Below are 27,412 nucleotides of genomic sequence, written 5' to 3'. Positions count from 1 at the left end.
CACCGGGACTTGTTTCCACCAACTTCTTGCCATTTTCTTGCTTTATTTCTTTATATAATACCTGTGTGAGATCATTCAACATTTTTTCTCTCCCTGACTTATTTCATAAGACCCTCTAGTTTCATGAAATCAAGATGTAGTAAATGGCAAGATTCCAGTTTTTCATATAGTTGAATCACATTTCATAACATATATATATGGCACAATTTCTTTATCTACTCACTGTTGCTGAGAATTTGGATTGTTTACAGATGTTGGCTATTGTAAATAGCACAGAAATGAACAATGGTAAATAATGTTTTTGGTATTCTTGGGAAATATGCCAAGGAGTGGAATCGCTGAATCATATGGTTATTCCATTTTTCAATATTTTAAGAAGGTTCTATATTGGGTTGGAGCATTAGTATAGCAGGTAGGGCACTTATCTCGCATGCAGCTAACCTAGGTTCTATCCCCAGTACTGAGCCAGGAATAACCCCTGCGCATCACCAAAGCAAAAGAAAGGAGGGAGGAAGGGAGGGAGGGAGGGAGGGAAGAAAAGAAGGGAAGAAGGAAGAAAGGAAGGAAAGAAGGAAGGAACGAAGGAAAGAACGAAGGAAGGAATGAAGGGAGAATGAGAGAAAGAGAGAAAGAGGAAGGAAGGAAGGAAGGAAGGAAGGAAGGAAGGAAGGAAGGAAGGAAGGAAGGAAGGAAGGAAGGAAGGAAGGAAGGAAGGAAGGAAGGAAGGAAGGAAGGAAGAAGGAAGGAAGGAAGAAAGGGAGGGAGGGAGGGAGGGAGGGAGGGAGGAAGGGAGGGAGGGAGGGAGGGAGGGAGGGAGGAAGGAAGGAAGGAAGGAAGGAAGGAAGGAAGGAAGGAAGGAAGGAAGGAAGGAAGGAAGGAAGGAAGGAAGGAAGGAAGGAAGGAAGGAAGGAAGGAAGGAAGGAGCCATCTTCCTGTCTCCATACCTTTTTTCCATGGAGGCTGAGTCAGTTTACATTACCACCAACAGTGAATGAGGTTCCATTTTCACCACAACCCTGTTAGCACTTGTTGTTTCCGGACTTTTTGATGTAGGCCATTTTCACTGGTGGTTTTTATTTTATTTCCCTGATAATCAAAGATAATGAACACTTTTCAGAAACCTGTTGTCCATCTGATTGTGTGCATAAATTTCTTTTCAGTACCTCCCATATTTTGATACACTGTTTCTTTTGTTGTGGTTAAGTTTCGTGAATCCTTCATATAATCTTTGCTATTAGCCCCTTGTCAGATGTTTGATGTTCAAGTATTTTCTCCCATTCAGGAGGGTGTTTTTATTATTATTTTTGGCTCTGATTATTTTTTAAATCACCGTGAAATAGTTACAAAGCTTTTGTGATTGAGTTTCAGTCATACAATGATTGAACACCCCCCTCCATCAGTGCGCATTTTCCACCACCAATGTTCCCAGTATCCTTCCTGCTACCCCCCACATCCGACCCCTCCCCCTGCCTTTGTGGCAGACATCTTCCTTCTAACTCTCTCTCTATTTTGGAGGATCATGGTTTGCAGTACAGATACTGAGAGGCCATCATGTTTGGTACAGTAGGGTGTCTTTAAATTTTAGTAATAATTTCTTTCACAAAGCAGAAATGCTTTAGTTTGATGAAGACCCATTTGCTTATTTTTTATTTTGTTTTCTTCCCCAGTGGAGTTCAATAATTGAAGGTAACTCTGTAATTGCATTACAATATTTTATTTAGGCCTGGTGAATTATAGTACTATTACTAGTAATGTTTTAGCATATAATGTTGCTATACCAAACCCACCACCAGAGTGCCAGTGTCCCCCACCACTGTCTCAAGGCAGTTACATATTTTAAAAGATATACTGTATATCATTGTATATTTAAGTATAATGATAAGTTGCTGATTTTCACAAGCAATTATTTCTCTAGTTTAGTTGAGGACCAATATCAAAAGTTAATGATCACCTTCTCCAGATGAGCTTCTACAAGCATGGTTCCGGTATGTGGCTATCAGGACTATTCCTCCGAAGCGTGCAGCTACTTATGCGGCTGTGCAACCTTTCCTGATACACAAAGTAAGCAACGGGGGCTGGAGTGATAGCATAGCGGGTAGGGCATTTGCCTTGCACGCGGCTGACCCAGGTTCAAATCCCAGCATCCCATATGGTCCCCTGAGCACCGCCAGGAGTAATTCCTGAGTGCAGAGCCAGGAGTAACCCCTGTGCATCGCCAGGTGTGACCCCAAAAAACAAAAAGATAAAATAAAAACAAAGTAAGCAACGGAAAATAAATGATCTAGTGTCTGCCCCTGCCCAAAACTAGAGAGAGAGAGCGATGACACACGTGGTCTCAAAGGAATGGGGTGGGGTGGAACCGGCCCCCCCACTCTCCCCACCCCAACGAGGCCCTGAGCTGCCGCCCTGGCTCCTGAACGGCTGTGATCCCAGAGGCACACATACCAATCTCGGAACCCAGCAGCTTCTGGCAGAAATCCCTGCAGACTTATTACTAAAATATCAGAAATCTAAAATCATCATATACTCTTCAGAATCAGCAATAGAAAACAAATTATCTAATGATTCCTTTTCGGCAGATTTGATTGTTGGGGAAAATTCCAAATAACAATGGTGGGTCTTTTGTCAAAATATTGAATGTAATCAAAGTGGAGAGAGAGTAAAGTGGAAATCATCTGCCACATAGGCAGTGGGAGGGGTGAGATGGGGGATATACTGCAGTTCTTGGTGGTAGAAAATGTGCACTGGTGAAGGGATGGGTGTTTGATCATTGTATGACTGAGACAAACTGGAAAGCTTTGTAACTGCTCTCACGGTGATTCAATTAAAAAAAAAGTTAATGATGCCTCTGTGAAATGCTCATTATTTGTTAGTTTGAATCAGCTTTTTGGTAATACAGCTACATAATCAACTAGCTACTATAACAAGATCAAATTTCCTTCTAAATTTAGTTTTCCATTTTAATAACTATTATTAATAAATACATATTTGATGCAGAGTATGATCACAAGTTTACAAAATTAATAATTTGAGGCAATAATGAATAATTTTCAAGTTCACCTGACAGTCCAATGAGAATGTCCATACTCACCTTATTAGGGCTTTAGGGAAACCTCATGATGCAACTTTAATCAATTTGTTTTGATTAAATCAAATGCAACAAAGAAACCGTTTATAAAAATATCAAAAACAGACTTTTTCTTTCAAGTAAGAGAAGACAACAAATAACTGATTAACTCAGGTATAAAGACTGATACTTCTTGACCCTTATAAATTAATTTGTAAATGAAAAGTAATACATGTTTATGGAAAGTTCACTCTTAGAGCCTCTTACATTTGGAAAAATTTAAGAGTGTGTGAGAAAAAAGTTAAGAAAATGGAGCTTATCGTTATATAAATAAACATAAAAATGCATGTATTCGTTTTAATTAGGTATGTGTAGAGAAATTATATAACATTTAAAATTATTAGTGTCTTACACAAGTTAATAAATAGGAGAGATATGGCTTGCTTATACTGCAAAAAATATGTTTTGCTTAAAATTCAAGTAATTTTTTCCTTCTAAAAAAACCATTTGACATTTCAAAGTATGTAAAGATATTAAAAATAGAAGCAGGAGTAATAGTACAGTGGGGAGGGCGTTTGCCTTGCACACAGCCAAGCTGTGTTTGATCCCCGGCATCCCATATGGTCCCCTGAGAGAGCCCCACCTGAAGTACTTCCTGAGTGCAGAGCCAAGAGAAAGTTCTGAGCACTCCTGAGTATAACACAAAAAACAAACAAAAAAGAAATATAGAATGCAAATATTATCATTTTAAACTTGTTATAAGTTTAACATTTCAATATAAGATATTAAAAATTTTAAATATAAGCATCTGGGGCTATAGTACAGTGGAAGGGTGCTTGCCTTGCACATGACCAACCAGGGTGTGATCCTTGGTACCATATCTGGTACCTGAAGCCCCAACAGGAATGATTCCCAAGCATAGGGACAGGAGTAAGCCTGAGCTCCTCCAAGTGCGGCCCAAAACCCAAATATACTGCAGAACAAATATGAACCAAATACATATATATATGTATTTGAAGGATAATATATATATATATATATGAGCAATAGTACAATGGGTAGGATGCCTGCCTTGCACACAGCTGACCTAAGTTCAATCCCTGGCATCCCATATGGTCCTGGAGCCCACTAGGAGTGATCCCTGAGATCAAATCAGTCCTTGAGCACCACCAGTGTTGCCCAAAATTATATATATATATATATATATACACATATATACTTAATATCTGTAGTATATAAATATATATTTATATGTTTCTATTGCTAGAATTTCCTGAAATTTTTACGTTTTATTACTTAAAAATAACTTTAAAATTATGTCTGGGTCAGAGATATAGCTCAAATGGCTGAGCTCCTACTGTGTTTACAAGAGGCCTGGGTTTAACTCCAGTTCCACACGGTCTCCTGGCACTACCAGTAGTAATACAAAACCATAGAGCCAGTAGTGATGCTTGAGTACCACTGGGCCCAAAAACCAAAACAAGATTCAAAATTATTTTTAAAACACAAAATTTTTCACTACTTGTTCAAGCTCTCTCTGAGTGAGCCATGAGACATGCACGAATCATTTTCAAGATTATTACACCTTGGAGTGTAATAATGTTGTTCTCTAATTCTTCTACTGTGACTATTAAAACTAGTATTACAGCTTGACCCTAGAAAGGACGCTTCTAGTTTTTGCCTATGTTTATTTTAGGAATCCGTTAATTAAAACTCATTCTTATTATAATTTCAACAAAACAATGTCTTTAAAGCCTACTATTCATTCTTAGTTGTACTAATAACCTTGTCAATTTAAAATATATTCATCAGTCAGAACAAAGAACACCATTTTCCATCTAAGATATACTAATCTCAGGAAAAGGTACTGAAGTTATTTTTAATGGTTCAGTTATAAGGAGTTTGCATTTTATGAAGAAAGTAGGAAAAAATGTAGAAATAACAAAGTTACAAATATAAACATAAAAATATAAGGTTAAAATAAGTTAAATGAATATTTAAAACAAAAAATCTGTAGCAGAATTTAAAAGAAATTTCAGAAAAATGAAATTAGTGAAAATCGATCATGAAATAAAATTTCATCTTCCATCTTAGCTTTCCTCTTTATAGCTTAAATTTTGCTACACAATACTGTAGTTTTCTTATTCTTTCCTAACTACAAAAATTATATTTGAAAGATCTTGCCACAAAATATTTCACAATTATTTATAAAGCTAACGAGCATAGCAAGTGTATTATCTCTAAAAGGTGTACATGTTTTCTTGAATTGCAAGCAGTAAGTAATTATTTTCAAACACAGTTTGTCTTTGTAAGGAAACTTAGGACACATTAGAAATCCACCCCAGAAAAACATCTCAATTACTGGTTTAAGAGGTCAAGTATTTTTCTCAAGTTTCTTTCTCTGAGACTCTGTCTAAAGACAGCAAATCCCAAATTTAGGGAAGCCTTCTAGTTCAGAACATTTTTGTCATATAATTTTGCCTTAAGATTAACAAACACATGAGGGATTTTCAACAAATATCATATTTTTGTCCCGAGGCCGAGGGAGTCTACTGAATCATTATGCTTAGGAGAAATTTCTTTATCTGCCACAGTCCATATAATATGTTTTTAGTGCTGAGTGTGTGTGGTATACAAATTGCAAAAATACAAAAACAAACAACAATTAAAAAATACCTGAAACTATGTGTCGGGTGGTGGGTGGGGGGGCAAGGTAAGATTCCAAACCACTTAGAGCATGACACCCCTTGTGTGCAGAAGGAATATAAATATGCTTCAAGACTGTAGACTAACCCAGAAGAACATGCACTAGCGCCTCTGAGGAGGGAAACTAAGAGAAGTGGAGGGGCCTCTCATTTCTCCGCTCTCTTTAGGAGCACCTGCATGTTTTTTGTCAAGTGTCAGCATTAGCTTTTTTGTTTTGTTTTGTTTTGCTTTTTGGGTCACACCCAGCAGTGCACAGGGGTTATTCCTGGCTCTGCACTCAGGAATTACTCCTGGCAGTGCTGGGGGACCATATGGGATGCTGGGAATCGAACCTGGGTCGGCAGCGTGCAGGGCAAACACCCTACCCGCTGTGCTATCGCTCCAGCCCCCAGCATTAGTTTTAAGAAAAGTAAAAACCTAGAAAAAAAGTAGACCTCAGAAATACATTTTTATGAAATCCAATTTTGTCAATAGTATTTAAGAATCTACTGAATATATGCTTCCCATACACAATTTAGGCAGACAACATAATAAAATTAATTTGATGAAGAGTTTTAATGGACTATCAAGTAGACTATTTTCATTTGTGTGCATGTATAATTGTACATATACATACTCTAACCTATCCCTATTTTTAGAATCTTCTATGTATACCAAATAATGTTTCCAACATAAAACTATGTAATTTCTAGAGGACCAAGCTATTAATAGGAAGAAATGTGGGAAATGTGCATTTTGTTTTCCGGAACTGCTCACGTCTAGTGAAGGAGTACTATTTTGGGATAAAGTACTCAAGCAGTCAGAAAGTGACTCTCTTAAGAGAGCCTCCAAATATCATAATGTGATTTTTTCATTTAAAGACAGGAATCTTCAGATGTTAATGCACCTGTCACAGGACCCAATACAGTTGAAAATCAAAATAATCTATGACTTGCATGGAGTGCTATCCCAAAGTTCTAGCTGAAAAAAATTAAGTATAGTCTAAAAATAGAATAAGTAATATGAATACAAAATAAAACAAAAAAAACAGTTCAATTTAGATAATTAATCAGCATGATTGTAATAGTGGGTTCCATTTCCCAAACACATTTGAACTTGAAAAATAAAATACAGTGGTTCAGAAGTAACTAGTTCATCTAGAGATATTATAACAGTATTTCCACTTACCTTATTTCTGAGGAAAGTTTAAAATTAAAGACCTTCTCTTTTTAAATTTAATCTAAGTAAACAATAAAATTTGAATCGAACCAAAACTTATAAAGCAAACTGCTTTTTCAAAATTAAGAGAATTTTGGGGGGCGGAGCGGGGAGATTAAGCAGGCAAACCCAGTGCAGGTGAGGGGGAAGACCTAGCCCCAAGGGTTTCAAGGTTTGGAAAGACCTGCAGAAGTAGCACCAAGTTAGAATTGTAGCAATACCCAATCTTACTAAATCAAGAATTAAAGACTGCAACAATTTGTGTAAACTTCTATTATGTTCTATTAAAATACTATAGAATTCCCTGGTTGACACTTTTTGACATTGATCAAAGTGGCCCCTTCCCATCCCTTCAGCCCTTGTAGCAGAAATAACAGATGCTTCGCAAAACACCAATGACATGGAGGTGGGGTTGGGGAAGCTGCAAAACTACAGTGAAATGGGAAACAACAACAACGTGAAACATCATGACTGAAACAATAAGAACAAAGCTATATAGAGTATTCAACCAACGGATTAAAAACAAATTGGAGGAGTAATAGGTAAACACTTCTTACCTTCCAAACATGTGCTATTTGACTAAACGAAAATCATTCTTATACATTCTTTTCTCCATTTATAAAACCAAAAAGTCTTGTTCAAGAAAGATTGAAGTAACTTTGTTTTTCTTTCTCCTACGCAATTTCTAAGAAAACTTTAAAAAGTATTTTCCCCCAGACATCAGATATTTACAGAAAAATTATGCTCAAAATGTGCTCAATAAGCTTTGCACACTTCCACTGTCTTATTTTCATAACGCTCTGTATTTGGATGAGAGCTCACAGTGTTTCTAAGTCCTTCTGTGTGTGGCTAAATTTACAAATCAAGGGAACAGTATTTTTAAAAGTTAATTTATTAATTTTTAAAAGTTAATTTGGCTTTGTTAATTTTTAAAAGTTAATTTGGCTTTGAACTTTTCAGATAACTATGATTTTTTCGTGTGATTTCTGCGTGTGATTTAATTTTTCTTTTAACAGTTCTAGTTTTTCCATAAGAAGGCACATTTCGAAAAGCCTGAAATATTTTCCTTTCCTTTCCCTCCTTTGTCTTCATTTTTGCTCATGGTAGTGATGATAAAATGAATCCCAAGTTGGAGAGTGAGGGGGGAGGGGGCAAAAACAAAGAAGAAGAAAGCCGTAAAGAACTTTACAGGTGCAACTAAACAAGAAACAGTTTAGCAAATAAAAATGTATCTCATCTCCCCTAACCCAACCTTCATCCACAGAAGAAAAACGGAATACTTACAAGTTAGCATCTGTGCGTTTGTGAGAGTCGCTTTGTACGTTCTCTCCTCTTTGGATTGGGGTACTTTGAGCTAATTTGGAAGTGCCCGTTTGGTTGCCACAATATGATGCTTAAGGGTGTAAAGATGCATAAATTAGGCGTCCTACAATGGCAGAGGACGGTCATTGTACCTCTATGCGTGCTCGCCGTGGCCGCCTTCCGCCAGCTCCCCCCCCCCTTTATTTTAACACTTTATTAGATGGAACCGGGAGAGGACGAGCGGAGTCTGAGCACACACCCCACCTTACAGCCACACCCTCCGCCCCGTCCGCCCGGGACTTGCTGCGGCGTCACGGTGGGGAACCGCGGTCGTGCGGGGCGAGCGCGCGGTCCTGCCCCGACGCCGGCCGCGCCGGGCGCGAGGATGACGGCAGCCCGGGGGCCGCGCCTCCCCAGGAACACCCCACGGTACCTTTCCTGCCTCCGTGACGGGGAGGGGGCGAGAGAAAGGATGTCAATGACCATTGTTTGCTCGTTGGGGCCGTCGCTCCGCCCCTCGAGGCTGGCGTAGACCCCGCGCCCGGCTAAAAGGCGCCCAGCTCCCGCGCCGGGGGTCGCGCGCCCGCCCGTCTCCGGCGCCGCGGCGGGCCGAGATGTCGCTGAGCCCCAAGCACACGACGCCCTTCTCCGTGTCCGACATCCTCAGCCCCATCGAGGAGAGCTACCGCAAGCTCGGCGGCATGGACGGCGCGGCGGGCCTGGGCGCGCCCCTGGGGGCCGCGTACCGCGCGCCCGGCCCCGGCCCGCAGGCGCACGCTCTCGGACCCGGCGCCGCCGCCTACCACCTGCCGGGGGTCGCGCAGTTCCCGCACGGCGCCGTGGGCGGCTACTGCGGAGGCCTGGGCGCGGGCGAGCTGCCCGCCTACCCGGACGGCGTGCGGGGCGGCGCGGGCGCGGCCGGAGGCTGGTACGGCGCCAGCCCGGACCCGCGCTACCCGTCAAGTGAGCGGCCGGGCGCGGGGGGCGGGGGCGCGGGGTTTCGGGGGGCGCGGGCGCGGGGGTCCGCGGGCGGCCGGCGCGGGGGTCCGGGCCCGGCGGGCGTCGCGCGGGTCGAGGCGGGGGACGCGGCAGAGGTCGCGGCGGGGCGCGGCGGGTGCGGGGTGGCGGGGGGCTCGGCGGGGCGAGGCGGGTGCGGGGCGGCGGGGGGCTCGGCGGGGCGCGGCGGGTGCGGGGCGGCGTTGTCCCGGCCAGCCCGCGCTCACCCCCGCCCCGCGCCCCCCAGTCTCCAGGTTCGTGGGGCCGTCGGCGGGCGTGGGCGTGAGCGGCGTGGGCTCCCTGACGGGCATCGCGGACGCCGCCAAGTCGCTGGCCGCGGCGCCGCGCAGAAAGCGGCGGGTGCTCTTCTCGCAGGCGCAGGTCTACGAGCTGGAGCGGCGCTTCAAGCAGCAGCGGTACCTGTCGGCGCCCGAGCGCGAGCACCTGGCCGGCCTCATCCACCTGACGCCCACGCAGGTCAAGATCTGGTTCCAGAACCACCGCTACAAGATGAAGCGGCAGGCCAAGGACAAGGCGGCGCAGCCGCCGCCGCAGGAGGGCTTGGGCCCGCCGTCGCCGCGCCGCGTGGCCGTGCCGGTGCTGGTGAGGGACGGCAAGCAGTGTCCGAGTGGCCCGGCCACGCCGCCCGCGCCCGCCGAGCCGCCCAGCCCGCACGGCCCGGGGGCCGGCCTGGCCGCGCTGGACGCCGCGCCCGGGGACTTCGGCGCGGGGCTGGGCGCCAGCCTGCTCTACGGCAGGACGTGGTGACCCGAGACCGAGGAATGCGGGGGTCCCGGACCGAAGCTGACTTGGGGTGTGTGCGCAGCGATCGAAAAAGGGAAGACACACGAGTCGGACAGACTCCGGACCCCTTCGCTGGGGCGGGGGTCAGCGACAGCCGCGGGACCTGGTGACCTGTCATCACACCAGCAGGCGAGGCGGTGGTGATCTCCTTTCAGGTCTTAAATTGAGGACAAAGCTGGCTGAGTCCACATCCAGTTCTCAGAGTTTTAGAAGTTGGAAACTTGGTTGACGTTTGTAGTTCTACAAAATCAACCCAGCTTTAACAAATGAATTCTTTTTGAAGTTGGATTTATGTCGGTAGATCAACCCCTCCCCTTAAGTGCAATTTCATTAATGTTTGATTGCAAGTAACTTGAATTGTTGCTCAAGATGATCGTGCACACAGCGACATTATTGCAGAGGAGTCATCGCTATTTAGATCATAGGAAAACGGAATAAAAAGAACCAAACTGTTGCTTTTAGGGACGGGTATGGCTTTTCAGATTTAATGCGTTTTAAATATTTTGATCATTTATTTGGTGGAGTGTTGTACAGTACCCCCGAAGACGATTTCCCCTCCCCTCGCTTAAGACGCAGTTTATCATAAGAAGGCTTGACATTACTTGTATTCAACCTCATCTCCCAAGATCAACCCATAAAATATTTTATCCTTCTGTAGAAATGTTGCTTACTCTTCCCAATGTGTCTCATAGTCAAAATTTGGATACCTTGATAAAATAATAGAACAAACAAAATTGGCATTGATTAATCTGTTTCAGAACTGTCAAGAAGGAAGAGAATAAACTGATTTGTTGAACTGTAATTGGGTGCAAGAAAATAAGTAAAATATATATGATTTTTCATTTTATTTAAAACTCTAGGGATTGCACACCAATTTTGTTGATATTTTATTGTACAAATAATGTATTTACTCTTTAATATGCCAATTTATATTTCCTATGTTTCAAATGGATATTTAACTATAACTTAAGAGAACCCTAAGGTTATTTTTTTTTCCACAAAGTTATATGGGTTTGAGTTTGATTTTTTTTTTTTCAACACTAGGACCTGTTGTGACCATACTTTTAGTTTACTCATGATTTCATTATCCTGGTGTCGGAATAAAAATACAAAAATAAAGCTGGAGAAGTGAATTTATAAAATTAAGGGAAATAAAAAAACTAACATGGTCAAAGCTTTATTATAAATGAGCAAAACAAAGAGAGATCTTAAATATGTTCAACACACTAACTTTTGGGATTAATTTGAGGCTTACACATTTTATTTCATGTCATTGTGTGTTTTGCTGAATGTAGAATGTGAATGTCTTAAAAGTTCAACTTATACTTCCCCTAAACTATATTTTTATAATAAAAAGCAAAAATTCCAGATCCCTTTAGGGAGAGAGGAAAAGCACCTAGAAAGCACCTAATAAAGCATCTTTATTAAGGGCCATGAACATACTTTTGGAAAAATGAAATATCTGATGTGCATAAGAAATAATTGGAGCAGAAAATAATATGGAATGATGCAATACACCTAGAGAAAATGCCCCCAATGGGTTTTTTATTGCATATTAAAAATTGATTTTAAAAACATTAAGCTAGCATAAATTTTAACGTGTCAAATTTCAAAATGCTTGCTTAGATTGATTTGATGAATTGATAGTAGTGCTATAATTTTAATATTTTACTTCTAAGAAGTGTGTTCCAAAGTCCATGTGGTTTGCAACATTTTTTATTAACCCAATATATAACAAAAGCAATAATAACTTATGAATTCAGGACCCCAGTAACACATTCAAGGAAAATAAGTCTAAATGGCCAGTTTTTGCCTTGATGGTTTGTTTCCCGAACAACGAATGCCTTAGACCAATGAACTCCATCAGATGAAGGAAAACAGTCCTAATACTCTGAAAGTATATTTAGTGTAGAAACATCTTTATTCCTTTCAGTACCGCTTTAAATTGTAAAGGCTTCCAAACCTGAGTTATAATGTACCGTGCTTATGTGCACATATCCCATAGGATAAGATTTGATTCGTGAGACAAAAAGATTTTTAGTAAAGAATTCCTCATCTGCTTGATTTTCAAGATTTTCTTCTTCTTTTGCAATTAGTGCTTTGCAGATCTTTCATAAAAACACCAATGGCCAGACTAGGTGAAACTCATTAAGTGAAGAGGAGGATAAGTGTCTTCACCAAGAGGGGCACTGGCACAGCGCAGGGGCTGAGTGGAACAAAGCCCCTTCAAAGTTTAGCAGAGGCCATAGCGAAACTCAAAGCTTCAGAAGCACCAACCGCAGATGTGTTACTTTCTTCTATTTGGGGTTTTAATAACAACTAATTTATCTTTTCCAATTGGAGCACAGAAACCAAACCTTAGAATCAAAGTTGCAAAGAGGAATAGCAGGGATTGCAGGTACTTCTTGGTATTCTGGGTTGGGATGTAAATTGGTGTGTGTGTGTGTGTGTGTGTGTGTGTGTGTGTGTGTGTGGTGTGAGAGAGCGAGAGAGCACTGCACTGTTGACACATGAAGGGTGTTTTGTATATGGAAGGTTGGGGGTGTAACTAAGTTGTCTTCTATTTAAGGCTTTGCTTAGAACTAAATCTAATGTGGAACAAGTAGTCAGCCATTTATCAACACAGATGCTGTGTCCAAACTCCATTGTGATAGTGACTGTTTACTTTCAATTTACCTTCCAAAGACTTGCTTTGTTAACTGCATTGAATACTGAAGATTTAGAAAGACTTTTAGAATAAATTTGTGAACCACAATCAGATAAAGGCCAATTGTTTGGATTTTTATATATGAATTTGTGCATAAGAAAAATCAATTATGTGAAGTATGCATTTCAGATATAGTTCAAAGCATGAATGATATTGCCCAACTCTTTAACACAAACAGGAAAAGCCCTATGTTAATTACTTCAGCCTAAAGTTTTAAAAAGTAAAATTAATAGCTACTATGCCATGTCCAAACCGATAAGATAGGGAACTAGGATACATTTTATTTTAAAAAAAGAAGAGGAAAAAGCCTCTTATTGCTGGTAAGAGTTGGTGCATCTGGAGAAGATTCAAAAATTCTTGCAGACTGGGAACTACATCTACTTCCTAGTAGGAATTTTCTTTTTGCAGTGCCATTTTGAGGTCACTTTGATTTTGTGATTTACGTTAGTAAGGAATAAACTTCATGAAGTTTTTAAGTTTTATTTTTTGCTTTAGAATATTTACCTGCAATGGAATTGAAATGCCTTTTAAAAAATCTATGTAACCTCATTGTTTAGGTGAATTCAAAATAAAAGACATAAACTTTAACCACTATATTAACTATGAAAATAATTTTTTGCAGTGGTAAATAGTGGTGAAGTTTTATTCCAATTTCACAGAAAAATTAAAGCACAGAAAAATTAAAGCACATCGTCTTGGCCGGCATTCCTTAAATACGCCATCGAGAAAGAAGTCGCACAAGTTTAGTGATTAAAAAAAATCCTGGTTCAAAACAGCAGCTCAAAGTAGCTTGGCTGGATCTCAATTTCGTTCCCCTCTCTGTGGGTGGGGGGGGGGGCAGGAAGACAAGAGGGATAGAACCGAGGGGCGCTGGGGGGTTTCGCCTGACAATTGGGGTTGGAAAATCTGAGTTGGCTTCGGATAACGTCCAGATTTTCTATACATAGCTAAATTCAGTCGTGTTTGGACAGAATTCATTGCTAGCGCTTCACTGTTTCCGTCCAGGTTCCGGGTTGCACTCCTGCAGGAACGGCAGCCCAACCCGCGGGGCTGTGACTGCGCGGCGCCCGGGGCGCGGGAGTCGGGGTTCCGAGCTCTCTGCACACTCCCACACTCCCGCCAGACGCCAGCCCGACCCGTTGCGGAGGTCGGAGGTCTGAGCGGGTGGTGGTGAGCGAGACAGGCAGGCTGAGCGCTGCGAGGGGCTCGAATGTCCCCCTGCGCGCGGCTCCCAACTCCGCTGCGCCGGCCCTCCAGCCCGAGGCCGCGGAAACGCGCACCCGCCAGCCCCCAGTCCCGCGTCATCGGGCGAAAATTAACCTATAGGTCATTACACCCTATTTGCCTTTGTAAAGCTAAGCGGCAATCGAAGGGTCTGTAGATGGCTTTGTACTTTAATGTGCATTACCCGATTTGATCTTAAAAGAGAAGACAACTGCTTGTTAAGGACCCTCAGTGCAACAATGACGCCAGGCGGTTACCAGGGTCTAAGATTTTAAGGAATCTTTTACTCTGAGACCCAGAAAAACTGAGGGACTTAAAGGAGCACCATAATGGGGCGAATTAAATTGGTCCGTTGACGTTATTTTTACAGCATAATGCGAGGGGATATTTCAAGCGTCGAATATTGCACTTAAAATTCTAAAGTCTTTACTTGTTGAAATAGGAAAGCTTTCCCTCTCCGCCCCCCACCCCCCACCACCCCAACCTCAAGAGCTAAACCCAAGAAATAAGAGAAATGAATGGAAGAGGGAAGCAAGAATGAAGGAATAAACTGAACAGATGCAAAGCTTCTAACGCTCATATTGGGAGAGGGCTGAAGTGTCCGCTAGAAGCCCTTCAGGGCCCGACCGCAATGATTTCAAGACACTTCAAATATTCATTTTCAAACAAGTTTCAAATTGAAATTGAACAGGTATAGGTAATTGTGACGAGGCCAAATTAAAGTTATCTTAAGGACACACTCAATGCATAAAACAAAAGTTAAACACAAAGATCTGAGAAAATATTGTCAGTACAGGGTCCCTTTTGGGAACATACCTAATTTTAGGTGACCATTTTTAATACTTGAAAAGTAAGAAAAATTTAACACAAAGTGTTATTGCCATAATCTCACATGAATAAAGTAACTGGGCCACTGGTTCCTAGCAAGAGACCATCTCACAGTAATGGGTCCTGTTTGCTCATGCCATCGGGAAATAGAGCCACACAACTCTATTATTACCCAACTTCTGAAAGATTTAAAACCAAGACCTATGGGGTGGGAGCAATAGTACAGCGGGTAGGGCATTTGCCTTGCATGTGGCAGACCCAGGTTCAATTCCCAGCATTCCATATGGTCCTCTGAGCACTGCCAGGGGTGATTCCTGAGTGCAGAGCCAGGAGTAACCCCTGTGCATTGCCAGGTGTGACCCAAAAAGAAAAAGAAAAAGAGAAAGAAAAGGAAAAAAAGACCTTAAAACTGAGCACAAATCAACAGGAAATATATAAAATACAAATTTATCCTCAATTTTTTGTTTTTGGGCCAGAATCGCTCCTCGTGGGGTCAAGTGCTAGAGGTTGAACCCGGACAGGCCCTGTGCTAGGCAGTCACCCTGAACCGATGCCCTATCACTCCGTCCTACTCTCAAATATTTTCTGCCACTGTCACTGTCATCCCGTTGCTCATCGATTTGCTTGAGCGGACACCAGTAGCATCTCCACTGTGAGACTTGTTACTGTTTTTGGCATATCGAATATACCACAGGTAGCTTGCCAGGCTCTGCCGTGGAGGCAAGATACTCTCAGTAGCTTGCCGGGCTCTCTGAGAGGGACGGAGGAATTGAACCCGGGTTGGCTGTGTGCAAGGCAAATGCCTACCTGCTGTGCTATCACTCCAGCCCAAATATTTTCTAAGTTGATTAAATCAGTACAGACATACATCTTATGTAAGTTGATTGAGGTGGTGTTTCTGACCATATCCACTTAAAATTTATATTTAATTCTTTTCTCAACATTAAGTTGTAAACATGAATTAATTCCAGAAAAATTATAAAATACAATATACTTGACCAAGACTTTCAAAAGTTAAAATACCACATAAGAATAAGAACACAAGAGACCAAAGTTTTAAGGTGGGTTTTCTTTTTTTTACTAAAGTTCAGAAATTTTCAGAAGACAAGTACATTAATGAAATGTTTCCAAAGAAAAATATTGAACAATATATAATCTACTTGGCTGAATTCTCCAGCTTAAGAGTTTACACCTAATTCTTGTGCATTAAAAATCAGCATGGATCTTAAGATGATCTAGAATACACTGTGTTTTGAAAAATCCACAGCTGGTTGGATTTTTGACCATAATGAAAAATCAGTATTCCTATTACATCAAATGTGTTTTACAAGCAATAATAAATTCAGATCCACTGTATTATGCAACACACATCTCTGGAAAGTAACATAAAACAGCGAGATCAGACCAGTAGAAATATACACAGTTAAGAGAAATAGACAAAGTACTGTAGTTTTATTAAAAACTACTTGAGAAAAAAATCTTTCCACAAATAGCATAAAATTGTAGAACGATGAAAGGATTTGGGAAAGCTTTACAAAAGCCTAGTTCCAACTGTATCTTCCTGAGGGGGGAGGCAGAGGGTATTTTCTTCCGTCTCTGGGATATCCCTGAAAATAAGCAAAAGAAAGAGTTTACTTTCTGGATTAACACCCCTTTCAATAATTTATTTCACAACTCTACAGAAAAACTCGCCATAAAGAATCTGTATATGTGTTAAAAATACAGACACCTAACCCAATGGTCTCCAGAGAGAGCTGTTTTGGGTGCAGCTTTACACAAAACAAAGTTTATAGCAAACTTTGACACTAGTACAAATGCTACCATCGAATATCAAACAGGCAACCAATTAAGAAATTCCTTTAGATGAATATAAAGGGACAATATAAAAATTTTTATGTAAAACATTAATGATCAAATATTCCCTATCACCCCAATTCAAGCCATGCTGTGATAAGGGGCCTCCATCATATCAGACATATTACACTAGGAAATAGACCTTGCTTAACCATGAAATATCAGAGCTTGCTAAGCTAGTGAGGTCTAATGAACGACTAACTATAGGCATACTTTGGTGTTTATAAGTAGTAGAGCATTAATACATCTGTTTATTACATTAATGGTGACATTCATGGCATATCCTGGTACACTTAAAAAAATAACATTTCTGTACAACGTAAGACAAACATAATACTTCTTTCTTCATGATTCCTTTCTTAAGCCTCCAGTATTTTAAAATGGACGCTTGGCCCAAAGAAATATCTGAGAGGGCTGGAACAGTATCTCTGCATGTAGGAGATCAGGGTACAACCTCTGTCACTACATGGTCGCCCAAGCACCATGCGTGTTTCAATTATGTGTGAAGACCCTAAAGGTTAACATAGTCTAAAACCTTGTTTAATCACATAAACTTTCATAAGTATAGTTAAGTCATAATTATACTGTGTTAAATAATAGTAGTTTCTACAATTTGATAATACTCCAGAAATTAATGTTATCTTGGTAGGAAAGAAAAAATTATGTCTTTCCAAAAGGTTCTTAAAGAATGATAAATTTACTGCTTTATATCTTTTACATGAGTATGAATTTTACCTCCTGTCAAGAGTAGAGTACCTTCCTTTAAAGGAATAATCTCCTTGGAAGGAGGCAGGGAAGATAACCTAAAGTCAGAATTACTGAACAGCCAAGTTCCAGTTCTGTGACAAACTAGGTGCTTGGGACAAACTAGGTGCTTGGGGACTTCAGTTCCTAACTTGGAAAAATGAGGGTACTGGACTAATGACTGTCCAGAGTTTCTTCTGGTTTTGAGTATGTCCTTATTTTATGTAATACTCTTTGTTTAGCTTGCCTAGTATCATCTTAATTCTTGTACCATAACTGGTCCCGTGTCTCCTGACAATTTTTAGATGCCTTAAAGTGACAGTACTCAAAATAAAATACTAGGGAAGTTGCTTCTAATGAACTGTAATAAGATTCTCTAAAAGGCAATTAAAGATGACTATTTTCTCACAAAGTGAGCAGAAGATGTAGAAGTATTCATCCAAACTATAAAAAATTGTTATTTTTTTCTTAGCTGTTATAACAAGAACATAAGCTAGAAAATCTGTAAGTGAAGTACTTAAAAGATTTATCGTAATAGTAAGAAATTTAAAAGCCACTTCATAATCACTGTAGGTGCCAAAGCCCACAGGCTCCACACACTCTAAATCACAGTGTTCTTATCTGGCCAGAAGGTGATGATAGAGCAGACACACATTGGCCAGGATCAAATGGCTGAGGGACAAATAGACTGAGGCAAACAGATGTCAGTTGATGCTGTTAAACTGGATGATACAAAGGAAATGAAACTTGTATCTACTTTGTCTAAGAATTATGAATTCATTCAATTAACAGCTGTTCAAATTTGGTAGAAAAATATGTGGAGATTTTGAAGGAGTGATTTCTATGAAGAGCAATATCAATCAAGCAATAAACTGATAAGTAAAACAGATTCTTACTTTCAATTTCTAGAAAATTCTTAGTATGAAAGAACTAGTTCCTATTAAAGTAAGACAGTATTATTTGGTGACTGGCATATTTAAGCTAAACGTGACAGCTATGACTAAAAGGGTTTTGGGATGGAAACTGACTGGCAAGTTCAAGGTCTAACCTAACTGAGGCAGATACTTTCTCTTACATACTTTTTGTTTTTGTGCTACTGCTAAGGGCTGCATCTGACTCTGTATTGGGTGAAGGGAGGGAACTCTCATGCCTGGGGATCAGGAGGTCCCTGGGTTGAATCAGGACATCCTGATTGCAAAACATGCTTTTGACCCATTGTGCTATCTCTCTGGACCCTCCATTATATACATTTTTAATGAGGGACCAAGTTTAGCTGAGCCACTCTATCAGTATCTTATTCAGAAATGTCTCTAAGGAAACATGGAACCCTGGACCCTCACCCACCACTGGTGGGAATGTTGACTGGTACAGCCTTTGTGGAAAACAATGTGCACATTCCTAAAACAAAACAAAACAAAACAAACCACCTAGGAATTGAGCTTCCATTTGTCCCAACAATTCCAACTGTGCGAATATACCGCATGGACCCAAAACAAAATGGAGAAAGACATTTGCACCACTAAGTTCCTTGCAGCCCTATCCACAACAGCCAAAATCTGGAAACAACCCAAGTGTCCAGGAATAGATGACTGGATAAAGAAACCATGATACAGATACATGGACTATTAACCATTCAAAAACAAAAGCAACAACAAAAAAACATGCAATTTTCTGCTACATGGGTGTATCTGAGAGTGTCTCACTGATTTTCAGTCAGGGGAGAGACTCAAAGGGAGCGTTTCTCATATGTGAAATAGACAAAGAGTCTCATAAGTGGAATATACAAAGAAATTTGATGGGTAAAAAAAAAAATGTCCAGAGACAGTGGAAACAACCTAAGAACTGGTCTTCAACAGAAAACACAGCACTTGCAGGTGTGTGCGTGTGTGGGGTGGGCATGGGTGCTGAGGAATAGGACAAGGAAGCGGGCAACGATTACGTCCGAAGAAAGTGCTAATGGGAGGAGAAGGGGAGGAGGGGGTCCTGACAGGCGGTAAGGTATTCCACTGAGACCCTGTCAGTTAACAGTCTGCTATTAGCAGTGCATAAACTTACACAGAAAGAGCAGCTCCTGAAGGGGCAGACTGGTGGGTGGGAGGGCAAAGGGGGGGGGGGGGGCAGAGCAGACACCGGTGAAGAGATTAGTGATGAAACACTGTATGCCTAAAACCCACTCATGAATAACTTTGTAATTTCACGGTCACTAAATAAAACAAAAACAAATGCAAACAAACAAAAACAGAAAACATGGAGAGAAGCACGGCCGAGCACCAAGCGAGCAGAACGCTGTTCCTCCCACAGCCCAGTTTTTCACCTGTCTCCCACCACGATCATCACGTCTGGGTGGATAGCCGCCAGGTCCAGCTAGCATCTGATACTGGTTTGGCTGGAAAGCGGAGTTCTGATTTTGGAGCATCCTATTCCATGGAAGTAGAGGTTCAGCGCCCACACCTCTGTGGAAAAATATGTTTGCTTAGAAATCAAGGCATTTACACGTTCAAAAATTTGTCACTGGCAAGATCAATTTCAAATCTAAAGATAATTTGATATGCCTCGATTTCGCGTCAATATTTAACAATAAACATATTTAAACTTAACTGGTTAAGAAAGGTCTGATTCTAAAGTTATTTTCAGTGATGAATATCCTCTTTAGTTAGTTCAAGATTTGAGCCCAAGTTGGCTACATTTAAAGATGCTATCAAAGAGTAAACAAACCAGTACAAGGCAGGAGAATGAGGCTTTAGTTTTAAAAATGTCTGACCGGTTTCTGGAGTCCATTCTTCCTAGTTAATTGCAGGTTGCAAACAAATTCTTACTGCTAAGTATTTTGAATCCAGGGTAGGGGACTTGGCAGTTTTTTCCCATCCATTATTCTGCTCAATATGTCAGGAGGTCTGATTGGGAGGAAACCTTTTCAAGTCCTATTGATGCAGCTTTCAATTGACCATGGTGACCTAGCAACATGAGCACTAATTGGCAAGGGCTGACTGGCATTTGGTGTACAGTTTACACGGGAACACAGACTCAACAGCTATTGTAACCCAGGTTGCCAGACTAGATTACTAGTCAAAAGAAATGTTTTAATTGTCTTCAAGTGTCTATTTTAACTTTGCTAATACAAATCAATAGGTATAAGGAACTGAATCATAAGTATTAAAAACTGCCAATAATGTAACATACACACATCTTCTAAAGGTTATCACTGTAAGACATATTCCCTACTGAGGCAGTTTTTTCAACTTCCATTTTATAGAACAGTCATGCAAAGATAAAACAAAAAAAATTTCTTCAAGTATATTTTAATACCAGAAATTCTGGGACCATTAAAAATGCTAGAATAATTACAATTAAAATTTTAGTTTGTTACAGGACTGACTTGGTGGGATTAGCAATGGTACTACTGGTGTCAGCCTAAAAATTTCACTTCCTAGATCTTGGGGTAGGGTAGGGTGGGGGATGGGGGATGGGAAAAGCCTGAAGCTTGTCTCACTGGAGCAGGAAGGCATCCTCTCACAACTATTCAGACATGACCCATCCTCTCTTTACTTGGAACTTCCCCCCTTAAAAATACGAAAAACAAAAAACCAAAAACCCAAAGAGAATTATTTTTTGTGTGATGACTTGAAGACAGAAATAGCTCCCTGAAGAACTCCAGAAAGGCTAATATGATTCTTCAGTTAGAAGTGAAATCTGGGCTTAAAGAATATAATTTGCTGTAAGTGAATCAAATGAAAGAAAACGTTTATCTCAGCACGAAAGTGCAAACATACAGGGTTTTTAATCACTGGGGGTTGTGTGTGTGCCAATGCCAGTACTACCATTTAGCAAGAATGCCGCATCGATTGCAGCTGGGGCAGCTCTGTGCCAGACACAGGAGCGTCTCCTCTGGTTTCTGCAGCGGGAAGGAAGGCCAACGACCTGTGCGGTGGTCAAGGAGATTCACAAACCTGAGCCACTCATGCAGAACCCACATCCAGAACCACAACTCACACACTGGATTACTTTGATCCATTTTCCTTTGATTTTATAATAATGAAACTCTCAACTGAGTTTCAAGAAAAATGTACTAATATGGTTAATAGCTAGCTCGTATGGTTAATATCTATTTTAATATCAATTTAAAAAATATTTTATGTTCCAAAAATAGACCAATTATGTTTTGAGAAAAGTAATTTTATAATAAAAAAGTTTGCATTATGAAATAACTATTAATACAGATCCTTTGAATTTATATATTTTTCATAAAATTAGAGTTCTAAAAGATTTTTACATGTTGACTGAGTTTAATAACCATAAGTTAAAAACTGAATGGCCCCCTTGTGTAAAGAGACATTTGGAGGGGGAGTATCCATTTATATTTTTAATGACAGTAACATAGAGATTATAAAAGGTGGAAAAGAATTAGAAAAAAAGTGAATAATGCACATTCAGTTTTTTTTTTAACAGGGTTTCTCAAACACTTGAGGTAGTGGAAAATATTGAACTGAGGATCTTTATTATCTGATTCCAGCTCAGAAAAGTCAAAATGACCAAGAGTTTTTCCTTAAGAGTCAGGCTGACAAATGCTACCTAACGACTGATAGTGTTTGGCTAATGGAGAAATTTTGAGGTGCTGTTTTATTTGTAGGTAAAATGGTATATTCCTTAAATGACCATAATCTGAGGCACAGAATTCTATTATGCTCACATTTAATTTTTGTTTTTAAGTTTTGGACAGAAACTAAAACCATAATGCCCCCACAAAATGTCTAGTAGTAGCCTGGTTCACAAAGTCAGTCAGAATAATGCCAATAGACAAGCAACAAAAAAAGATGGGATAACAGAACAATGCAAGAGACAATGGTGATGGACTTCAGAAAGATTTTAATGAGAGAAGAAAGCAACTGAAACTAAACAAATAGTGCTTAAGAAGTAGAAATTGGTCCTTCACTTTCTTTGATTTCACTACGGACACAATTATGCTCAAAATAAATATTCTGATGAGTTCTGTTCAAGGGAAAAGTTTTAAAGTAATGAATGGCATGTAAGTGAGATCTAAGGAAAAATAAAGTTCTGGTGCACCTGAGTTTTTTCATCTGCAAAAATAATAATACCTAACTCAAAGGACTGCTAGGAGAAATAAATCATGTTTCTAAAAACATTAGCTTAATGCTGGACCTTCTTGAGCAGACAATAAATGTTAGTGATTACCAAAATAAAAGACATAAAAGAACAGTGGGGCAACCAGATTTTAAAACTGCCTTGAGGGAAGTGAGATGGTCCAAAAGGCTAGAGCACATATTTTGTATGCAGGAGCCCCGGGTTTAATCTCCATCACTGCTGAGACTGACCCCCTGGGAGCCTCTCTGGGAACACTCCGGCCCACTGGGTACGGCCTCAAAAGAAAAAAACAAAACAAAACAAACAAAGGGAGGTATGTCAGGTATCTGAAATTATATTAATTCTAGTATGTTTTGATTAATTTAATCAAAATTAAATTAATGGTTGAAAATGGAACTACTCAGGATGTTAAAATTGTAAATAAGCTGACTGAAGAGAGTAAAGCAGGTAAAGTGCTGGCCATGCACCCAAACAACCCAAGCTCAATCCCCAGCACCCCGTATGGTCCCCAGAGGAATGCCATGAGTGATCTGAGCACTGCCAGTGTGGTCAAAACCTGTGTGTGTGGAGGGGAGGAGGGGTAGGGAGGAGAAAAGGGAGAGGGAAAGGAAGGGGAAGGAAGGAGGGGGGAGGGAGGAAAGAGCAAACAGAGGTACATAAGCTATCTTTCAAGCATTCAGATACATTTTTTAAAGTTTTGGTACCATATGGATGGTACTCAAGGCTTACTCCTGGCTCTGTGCTCAAGGGACTATATGACATGCCAAAGATGAAACCCAAGTCAGCTGTGTGCCAAGGCAAACACCTACATAGCCACTGTGCTATTTCTCTGGTTCTGAGCACTTACATAAACACAGGCATTACCAATAGTATATGTAACTTGTTTTTAATTATACCTAAAAAAAATGAAGTTTAATTTCTAAAAAGTTTTCTTATAAGGGGAATAGCATTTATAACCCTGTTCAAAACAACATATTTGTTTCACAGGTGAAATGATTAGATTGTTAAAATGATACAGGGAAAGAAAACAAACTCTCCTTGAATTGGGAAAGCAAAGAAGGAAGCCTTACTGTGATGGGACTAAATTCATTTAAGCATATCTAATTCTGTCAAAACCAGCATTAAAGAACAGATTTTAAAGCTGCCTGTTATAAAAATTATTCTATAGATGTTAATTACTCATAACATGACTAGCTATCTTTTCATGCAGAGACCACCTGACTTAGGAGCACACAACTTCTCAATGAAAGAACACATGTCAAACATCCCTTGTTATTAAACCATGTCACATTCTTCCTAGTCCGTGGTACTTATTAGACTGCAGATCCCATAATCCTCTTCTGAGTCCCTTCTGCGTTTAATTCAGTTCAATCTTAAGTAGTTAAAGAAACTGTTTTCAGTGGCAACTAATAACTACTGACCTACAGTGACACTGCTCTACAATAGGCTTGTCAGCCCTGAAAAAGTTGTACCAAAGAAGCTGATTAGGACTTCAAGAGGTTTGTAGCAAGAATCAATGGCTGGTCTGTACTAATGCTGCATGGCCGGCACAGAAATGATAAAAGTGAAACACCATTAGTTATGCCTCATTAAGCTGCACAACCCTTCTAAAAAGAAATTTGTTTAGCCTGGCCAAAACCTAATACAATTTTAAGCTCTCTGTGCTGCATATTTCAGGGTACCTCAAAAGCCTCAATATATAAAGGCCAAGAAGAAGAAAGTAGGAAAGTATATAAACTTGAGTATTTTACTACAACATGTTAACCTCTTATTTTCCTCAAGATTGAACACAAAAGAAACTTTAAAAAGAAGAAAATATATTTCAAACAAGAAGGCTCAAACCCCAAATGTTTATGTGGAAAAATTCCTATGTGCTCTAATATTACCTGTCAAATCTTTGCTGCTGGAAGAGAGGAGGGGGACCTCGCCAGGAATCTTGGGGTCTCATGTCTGGAAAATAAAAGGGTCAGATTTTTATAAAAGCAATAATTATTCAGTTACCAGCATATCAGCATGTCAAAATTAAACATTTTTGAAATTTAGACTATGAACTGAAATAAGTATACACAAACTAAGAAGTATATAAAATAGGGTCAGTAGAATTTTAAAATTATATTCAATACATAAACATAGTTTCATCAGTAAATCATTAAATTCACACACTTCTCTCTCACTCATTATGTATGTGCAGGGGTACGTTAAAAGTTATGGGTAATCATTTGTTACACAAGGAGGGAATACTTAGGATTTTCCCATGAACAAAAACTAAGTGGACAGTTAGTTTAATAAAAATCTTGAGGAGCCAGGGAGATAGCTCAAAGGCCTTGAGCACATACTTGACACATGGGTTCAATCCAAGACACTGTATGGGCCCCCAAGCCCCACTGCAAAATGTTCTCAAGCATCATCAGGGATGGATCAAAGGCAGAAACAAACTTGGGTTGTGAAGAAAGTACAGCAGGTATATACAGCTGACCTGGGTTAAATCCCTGGCACTCCATAGAGTCCCCGGAGCCAGCCAGGAGTGATCCCTGAGCACAAAGCCAAGAGTACATGCTGAGCATAGCTGGGTATGGCGCCCAAACCAAAACAACAACAAGGAGAAAAAAATGGACAATTTCCCCTTTAGTCTGTGTACTGAAAAGGATCACTGACACCTACTATGACATGAAGTGAAGTGCAAACAATCTACCCAAGTCAGCTAGACACACTAATGAAGAAATGTCCACTTTCCAACTGTTTTCTGAAGGTCAAATCTTGCCTTCTAACACAAAGCATAATCACTACACCTGATTACAAGAAACCAAGTGGCTGCTGCTCCCCCATGCAGGTAAGTATATAAGCAGAAGGGCGCTCCCACACCAGCAGGCCAGCCGGGCTCAAACGGAGCCCAGCAAGTTGGTGAGAGCAGCTGAGGCCCTGTCTGTGGCCTGAGTCCTGGGAGCCATGCTTCAGGCTTCTGAGGTGATCTAGTTAAAGAGCTGGTTCCAGGAGTTGCCTCGTGAGCTCACCGCATGAGGACGACAACCTCCTGCAGACTCCGGAGACCCAAGGACAACAAGGCTTACTATAATGTATTCAGGCTCACATTTCAATGGAAACATAAACTAGAAACATGCTTTTCAAAATTACTTTTTAAAGCAAAGAAGAAATGAAAGCATATCTCTTGCTAGGAACCAAAAAATAAGCCCCAAAATAAAACCCAAACCCCACAAACCTGGGGTCTCCTTGAAAGAGAGGGGAGAGTGAAAAAGAGGGAGGGAGGAGAAAAAGAGGAGGGGTTGGAGTGATAGCACAGCAGGTAGGGCGTTTGCCTTGCACACAGCCAACCTGGATTTGATCCCCAGCATTCCATAACACTGCCTGAGCACACCCCGAGCACTGCCAGGAGTGACTCCTGAATGCAGAGCCAGGAGGAACCCCTGGGCATTGCTGGGTGTTATCCAAAGAGCAAAACAAATAAATAATTTAAAAAAAAAAAAAAAAAAAAGAGAAGAGGGGGCCGGAGCGATATCACAGCGGGTAGGGCGTTTGCCTTGCACACGGCCGACCCAGGTTCAATCCCCGGCTCCCATATGGTCCCCCAAGCACCGCCAGGAGTAATTCCTGAGTGCAAGCATTGCTGGGTGTGACCCAAAAAGCAAAAAAAAAAAAAAAAAAAAAAAAAAGAGAAGAGGAAGAGAGAATATGGAGAGAGAAAATAAGTGAAGCAGGAAGAGACAGAAAGAGAACCCTGCTTAAGGAAAATCCACAAAATCTTATGAAAGAGAAGACGGAAAGATGGAACAAAAATGATCTATCTAGCTGCTCTGGATGACTCCCACATAAAGCTGAAAGTTCCGGGGCTGGAGTGATAGCACAGCGGGTAGGGCGTTTGCCTTGCACGCGGTCGACCCGGGTTTGATTCCCAGCATCCCATATGGTCCCCTGAGCACCGCCAGGAGTGATTCCTGAGTGCAGAGCCAGGAGTAACCCCTGTGCATCGCCAGGTGTGACCCAAAAAGCAAAAAAAAAAAAAAAAAAAAAAAGCTGAAAGTTCCTTTTCTTCCTCCAATCTCAACACATGATAAGGCTTAAGTGGTTTTCTAAATGTACAAACTACCCCAAGGGTTTCTGAGAACCAAACCCACCGAACCAGCTCTCTCTTTTATTTGAATTTTTTTATTAGTGAATCACCGTGAGGGTAGTTAGATTTACACATTTTTGTGCTTGTGTTTCCATCATACAATGTTCAAACCCATCGCTCCACCAGTGCCCATTCTCCACCACCAATGAACCCAGTATCCCTCCCACCCTCCAATCCCATCCCCCCCACCCCATCCCACCTCTGTGGCAGGGCATTCCCTTTTGCTCTCTCCTTTTGGGTGTTGTGGTTTGCAATAGGTGTATTGAGTGGCCATCGTGTTCAATCTATCTATAGTCTACTTTCAGCACGCACGTCCCTTCCCGAGCGGGTTCTCCAACCACATTTTACTTGGTGTTCCCTTCTCCATCTGAGCTGCCTTTTCTCCCAGCATGTGAGGCCGGCTTCCAAGCCATGGAGCAAACCTCCTGGTACTTATTTCTATTATTCTTGGGTGTTAGTCTCCTACTCTGTTATTTTATATTCTACAGATGAACACAATCTTTCTATATCTGTCTCTCTCTTTCTGACTCATTTCACTTAGCATGATACTTTCCATGTTGATCCACTTATATGCAAAGTTCATAACAATCTTTTCTAACAGCTGCATAGTATTCCATTGTATAGATGTACCAAAGTTTCTTTAACCAGTCATCTGTTCTCGAGCACTTGGATTTTTTTTCCCAGATTTCTGGCTATTGTAAACAGTGCTGCGATGAACATATAAGTGCAGATGTCATTTCGACTATACATTTTTGCT

At 40.8% G+C, this 27,412-nt stretch overlaps 2 protein-coding genes and 1 pseudogene across 2 annotated transcripts in view; 1 reads left to right on the top strand and 2 right to left on the bottom strand.

The window, feature by feature from the left end:
• Positions 1-27,412, bottom strand: part of LOC129403439 (uncharacterized) — a 575,036-nt pseudogene that overhangs the window by 91,540 nt on the left and 456,084 nt on the right.
• Positions 8,887-10,036, top strand: NKX2-4 (NK2 homeobox 4). Its single transcript, XM_055131944.1, has 2 exons — positions 8,887-9,235; positions 9,516-10,036. The coding sequence occupies exons 1-2, from the start codon at positions 8,887-8,889 to the stop codon at positions 10,034-10,036; spliced, it is 870 nt and encodes a 289-aa protein (XP_054987919.1).
• Positions 15,894-27,412, bottom strand: part of XRN2 (5'-3' exoribonuclease 2) — a 94,747-nt gene continuing 83,228 nt past the window's right edge. Inside the window, 3 exon segments of the mRNA XM_004614413.3 lie at positions 15,894-16,438; positions 19,744-19,882; positions 24,416-24,479. Of these exon segments, the coding sequence (XP_004614470.2) occupies positions 16,373-16,438; positions 19,744-19,882; positions 24,416-24,479 (269 nt within the window). The 3' untranslated portion in view covers positions 15,894-16,372.

Source organism: Sorex araneus, chromosome 3 (genome assembly GCF_027595985.1).
Source record: "Sorex araneus isolate mSorAra2 chromosome 3, mSorAra2.pri, whole genome shotgun sequence".
NCBI classification, from domain to species: domain Eukaryota; kingdom Metazoa; phylum Chordata; class Mammalia; order Eulipotyphla; family Soricidae; genus Sorex; species Sorex araneus.
This window is presented reverse-complemented; position numbering and strand designations above follow the sequence as displayed.